This window comes from Mercenaria mercenaria, chromosome 3 (genome assembly GCF_021730395.1).
Source record: "Mercenaria mercenaria strain notata chromosome 3, MADL_Memer_1, whole genome shotgun sequence".
NCBI classification, from domain to species: domain Eukaryota; kingdom Metazoa; phylum Mollusca; class Bivalvia; order Venerida; family Veneridae; genus Mercenaria; species Mercenaria mercenaria.
The window spans coordinates 30871596-30877596 of NC_069363.1; the positions used below are offsets into that span (position 1 = coordinate 30871596).

Sequence of the window (6001 nt, forward strand, 5' to 3'; positions counted from 1 at the left end):
CTTGCAAAAAGCAGGATGGAGTTATGTTTCTTGCTGTACAGGGTCAGCTTATGATGGTGAACAAGTGTTCCAAGTTTCAAAGCAATAGCTTTGACAGTTTAGGAGAAAAGCAGACCTAAACATAAAACTTAAACAGGCAACGACGACGCAGACGCCGACACCGACGCCGACGCCGACGCCGACACCGATCAAGTGATAATAATAACTCATCATTTTTTTTCAAAAAATCAATTGAGCTAAAAAAGATATTCATACAATATTATCATGTTAAAGATCGCTATACATCCCTTACCCTTGATTCTGCTGCAATAGTATGGAAGACAGTGTGATCTTTAGTTTCAAACTCTTCATTCCCTGGTTCCTGGCCTCTATTGTCTTCTTCCAGCAGTTTAACATACACTGTATACAGGCCATTATCATTTTTCTCGGCCAAACTGTCTAATACGGCAGCAAGTGACAGCTGTAGCGGAAAAATAATAGTTTTTTGATATAATTATAATAACGTTTCTGAATTTTTATGCATGAATTTTGAAAAAAATAGTTCCCGGCCTGATTCAGATTCTGGTCAACCATTGTATAAATTGGCTAATTAATCAATTTGTCCTAATAACGGCACGTGCAATGATTTAACTCTAAAATAAAGTTTTACAACTCTCTCTATTACCTCCGAAACATGTTGAGCTGATAGAAAATGTGCCTTAAAAAGAATGTCATCAAAATACTGGTACGTACTCGCGGAAATACTCGACAGAATAACATATACTGTCAACAAGTTGCGAACTCCGCACAAAATCTGATATGAAATTCCCAACAGTATGTCCAAGTTTACTTCATGTTGATGAAGGATATGTCGGTCCATTTGAATTGGATGAAAACTGTAGGAGTTAAGTACGAGGTGTTGAGAACATAAGAAAGCGTGACGGACGGATAGAATGACGAACGGACAGTTCAAACACTATGCCTCCTAGATCTTCGGCACCAGTGGCATAAAAAGAATCAATTTTAATTATTGTTTTAATTTTTCTTACAGTTAAGTCCCGATCAATCAAGTGGGATTTGATATCGAACATATCCAGATTATCTTCTTCCTTATAAAACTGTCTTTCCTGATTTTCTTCAGTCTCAGATTGTGCATCACTGTTTGTAGTTTCGTCTTTGTTACTAGCGTTACCTACAGGGCTCATTTCTATACTGTTCGCGGTGCCTTTGTTTGCAATGGTGGTGTCATCTTTACCATGAGCCGAACTGTCGTCTCCAAATAGCCGCCTTACTCTACGTGTTTCAAGAAAATGCTTAAGCAACTTACATTAAACGCACGCACGCACGCACGCACGCGCGCACGCACGCACGCCTTCAGTACTAAAGTAAGTAAAAAAGTGAGATACAACATTATACTATGGAGAACAGAGATTATAAAGAAATTTACCAACCTAATTTTTTATACCAAGTTCCTAAACAGATTTTCGAAGTAATTGATTTACTTCAAGTAATATGACCAAAAGTGCCTAACTGAAATGTATCTTGTTTTCATATAATTTGTAACCTGATATGTTATGATAATATGCATAAATATATCCGTAGAATTGAATTAGAAAAGAAATATTTTTAAATGGACACTATTGCTATATTTAAGCTGGTGTTAATTTCTATGATAAAAGTGCAGTTTCGTAAAGACTTAACTTTTCAATAAGTCCTGGAAACAGGAAAAGTTCCCGGCAACTGGCATAAGAATGGAGTATGTTTTTTTTCTGTTTACTAACTGATAGCATACTTAAGAATTAATGTTCGTTCAAAACTCCATGGTGTCATTCTGGTCTATTAAAAATAAAAAACCTTGAATGTAATTCTGTGAAAAAGTCAATAAGTAATAATAGATCCTGATGCTAATTTCAGAAAACAAGCGCTGAAAACTTACATTGAGTATTTTGTTTTAGATATAATCAAGGCTGCCATGGCGTCAAAATTCTTTTCGAAGGCCACTTGCAATGGAATGTTTCCTTGAGGATCACATGCCAGTGGGTCTCCACCATAATCAAGTAACTTCTCCGCCACATGCAAAAAGTTCCTTTCAGCGGCCAAATGAAGTACACTATACCCTCTCCTGTCTCTGGCTAGTGTGTTGGGATTTTTACCCTTATGAATTACAGTGTTAATTGTTTCTAGTACCTTGAAAAGATTTAAAAATACCATTAGATTAAGTGATTATTGAATTATGCATGTTTAATTCCATTTACTGGTTTCGTTTCAGTTCGTTGATAGTTTAACTCTTAAAAAATAACATTGTTAATGATCTCTGGTATCTTAGAAGATGAAAAGGGCAATACAGTTAGAGACTTTTATAAATTCAACTTTTTTCACCTATAGTTTCGGTTAATATCGCGTATTGTATTAAATAAATAGTTGCTTCAAATAAAACACGTCTATAGCAGAACTCAACAAAACGTGATACACACCTCTTGCTCAGACAACTTGAAAAGTTTCTCAATTTCTGATAGCTCTTTTACCTCTTCTACTGGCTGTAATTTAAAGCAATGTCGGCAATATAGTATGTTTTGCTCAATGAATAGTCTACAAATACATGTATATAAATAAGCCGTACATTTGTACTATATAAACGAATTGTAATGTACAGTCATATATAGACTATGTTACTGGCATACTTGCAGCTTCCTTCAGAACGTCCGAGCGTTCTGACGCCGACGTTATATAGCAATGTATATATAAAAAAGGTCAATGACCGGCTGGGATATACCTTTTGGCCACAATGGCGCTCGGGCTAAAGTCATCGGGCCATTATTATTCTAGTTCTGCCATAATGGCCAGACGACACACCGCAGACGTGCATTTCATGTTCGCAGTAGATTGAAATAGCAAACTAAAAAGGTTTATTTGGTATTTCCACTGTTCTCAATGAAAAATATCACTAGAACGAAAATCATTCACTATTTAACATACACACTATGACGACATAACGTTGCGCATTGCCTAACGTAAGCGAGGCGTACAATTATGATACACCAAGGGGAGCAAAAATATATTTCGATCTTATTCTGCCAAAAAACAAATATCCTCTGTTTCTTTCTAAGATGTGTTATATTCTGCTTTAATTTGCATACTTCAATAATTCTATCTAACCAAGATGCGTTGCTCAAAAATGTAGAGCCGAGTTTATCTATATTAGTGAGTATATATGCCAACAGCAGGTTTATCGATATTTTAGTGTAAAGGGAAACAACTACAACGGCGCACAAGGCAAAAATCAATACCGACAAGAGTTGCGGTTCTCGTATATTTCACGCTCAAAGTTGGGGATGTCTGTAATTTTAAGTTCATACTTGCTGCGGTAGTCCATTTTGTTTGTTTTCTATACTTTGTGAATCTGTATTGGCTGCTTGTACCGCATCGTCTGCGTCGGATAAAAGGTTGGCGCCACCATCTTGTTCGCCTGTCCCGTTCGTAGTAGATCTTCTTTGTTGTCTACTCAGCTTTGATCTCATCTTAAAAAGAGAAAGTAAGTTAATGACAATTTTCATACATATGTACCTGAAACCATTCGTTGCAAATACTGTTGAAATACAAACTAACGTGCACAGAATAGTTACTGAACTTCTGCAAGAAATAGAGGATATTTGTTTGTTTCAGATTTAGATTTATTATTTTATTAGAGTCTCATCCATTTACAAAACATAAAATATAACAGCATATAATACACAAATAAAACATGTAAATGACCATTCATAAAAGAATTACAAGAGACTTTTAAAGTACATGATACTAAAAACTATACATCACCTTCAAACATAATATTACCAGGAGTATGTAAAATCAATACTTAATGTAAAACACATAAAAAGTTGCTATATATAGTGGTGTATGCGTACTGGTGTGTGATTTGTTGTTTGCATAGTGTCTGGTAGTAACAAATGTGTGTGAAGGCTAGAGTATGTATGGTAAATGTTAATTGCATGATCTATAAAAATGAAAATGCCCGACTAGTTCTATATGTACCGAAACCAATTAATGACAATGCCTCTCCTGTTTCATCTATAAGAAGAAAAACTATAGTGAAAACAGGTGTAACCTAAAAATAAAACTATTTGTGTGATACCTTGGCCTTATACCATAATGTAAAGCTTATCATATTTATAATGCAATGACTAAAATGACGTATTATTTACATAAATACATATTACGTCTTTGTAAAATACAGGGACAGGTTTTGGTTGTAACTTTTCACATCGAATTTTCACATAGTATAAATTTGAGTTTGTCTGACATACTCATAAGCATAAAACAATGGTCCTTTTCAATGGCTCTTTCAAATAAAACAGAACGATAATCATCATACATTTTGTATTATAAAAGCACATGAGACTCGCTATCTATGATATTACAGAATGGGCATAAACGGTCTTCCAACGCAAGATTTTCATATGTAAGATCGATATATATTTCACAGTAAAAACATATAAGATATTGTGCTCATGAGTAAAAGGTATTTTTAACTTACATGTAAAACAAATAAATTCCCATTTTATAGTTTTTTTACTAGTAAGAAAAAATATTTTTGATATTTTTCACTATGAAAGTACCAGATATATTTCACTCTAACATTTCGATATTTCACTGATAAACATGTAATAAAATAAAACTATAGTACTTAAACTCTAAAACAGTGTCACAAAGATTACTGTATAAATCTGGTATAGTCATAATAATAATGACAATATGAAATAACATTTTCTTACTCTGGAGAGAATACTCTCAGGCTCCCTCCCATGTTCTGTTGACTTTAAACTCTCTGAAAAAGAAATGATTTCAGGTTAACATTTCATCTGTTTTATATACAGTAACTTGCCTTTTGCTTTTGAATATAATTTATTATATAGTGCTACTGGTTTTTGTTATATGAAAGTTTCAAAAAGTATCAAATGTAAATTGCAGATCTGTTAGCATATGGCCAATAGACCATTTTACGACGCGATCGGTTGCTATGCTATTTCCCGGATGTTTTGGTTTAAATACGTGATATCAGTTTTGATGAGAGATCATCATGCGAAATGGTTTTGGACTGCTATTGCAATTGAAATCCCGGGAAACGAAGCAGGGCATAAAGGTAGACCGTCAAATGGGTCTAATAGAATTAAACGAGTTCGAAAAACACCGAAATTTATGATTCAACTTATTTGATAAAACATGTCTTCCGAACAGGAAATATAAAGGTAGGTAAGGGAATACTATACCTGATTGTGAATTTCCCATTTTCTCATGAATGCCGTATCTTCACTAAAATGGAAAGTAAACATTTTATATGGACATTTAACAAGAAATTTAAACATCATCAAATCATAGAAAGAAAGAGTGTTTAAAAAAAAAAATATTTCGAGGGTTTTTTTTGTTTGTTTTCGTTCGGTTAAACATCACACCGACATGATTATAGGTCATGTGACGATTTTCCACCTTTTCATGGTGGAGGAAGACTTCGTATGCCCCTCCGTGTATTATTTAATTTTGTTTGAGCACCTTGGTAGAACAACCGCCCTTCGAAAGCCAGCTGGTTGCTTTCTTATGTCCCAAATGAGGTTCGAAGCCACATCGATGATGGGGCAAGTTATCTGAAGTCGGCGATCTTTGCCACCCGGCCTCGGAGGCTCCTACATGAAAACTGAACAGCACATAAAACATGTATATTAATCTACTGAACGTTTTCAAAGTTACTGAAACACACCCTGAATTCCTGCATAAAGGACTGCATAAAGGGGCTACACTTCAGAACAGTGCAACGCCTTTAGAAGACTCAGTAATTTCAAGAGCTGTAACATATCTCCGTTTTAATACATTCACTATAATGCCACGAGCAATTAAACAGTCAAATAAGGGACTTATTTTCAAAAAGGGACAGAACAAGAGTACAGTACATATTAATGACCGCAGGCCACGTATTGTCAACTGAAGTCAGAATGATAGAACCAAAGGGACACTACGTAAAACACTATGAATA

At 34.7% G+C, this 6001-nt stretch overlaps 1 protein-coding gene across 1 annotated transcript; it reads right to left on the reverse strand.

The window, feature by feature from the left end:
* Positions 1 to 277: 277 nt before the first annotated feature.
* LOC123525848 (uncharacterized) lies at positions 278 to 5262 on the reverse strand. The gene is made up of 7 exons (XM_053539648.1): positions 5244 to 5262; positions 4749 to 4801; positions 3336 to 3497; positions 2454 to 2516; positions 1916 to 2166; positions 1029 to 1272; positions 278 to 460 (listed from the first exon to the last, which is right to left on the reverse strand). Exons 1-7 carry the CDS (start codon positions 5260 to 5262, stop codon positions 278 to 280), a joined length of 975 nt encoding a protein of 324 aa, XP_053395623.1.
* Positions 5263 to 6001: the final 739 nt, after the last annotated feature.

What these genes read in the sequence shown, in the direction of transcription:
- LOC123525848 (XM_053539648.1), bottom strand. An exon ending in CTGAGAGTATTCTCTCCAGA is followed by an intron (nt 3,498 to 4,748) that starts GTAAGAAAATGT and finishes TCTCTTTTTAAG; the next exon opens with ATGAGATCAAAGCTGAGTAG. An exon ending in TCAAGTTGTCTGAGCAAGAG is followed by an intron (nt 2,167 to 2,453) that starts GTGTGTATCACG and finishes AATCTTTTCAAG; the next exon opens with GTACTAGAAACAATTAACAC.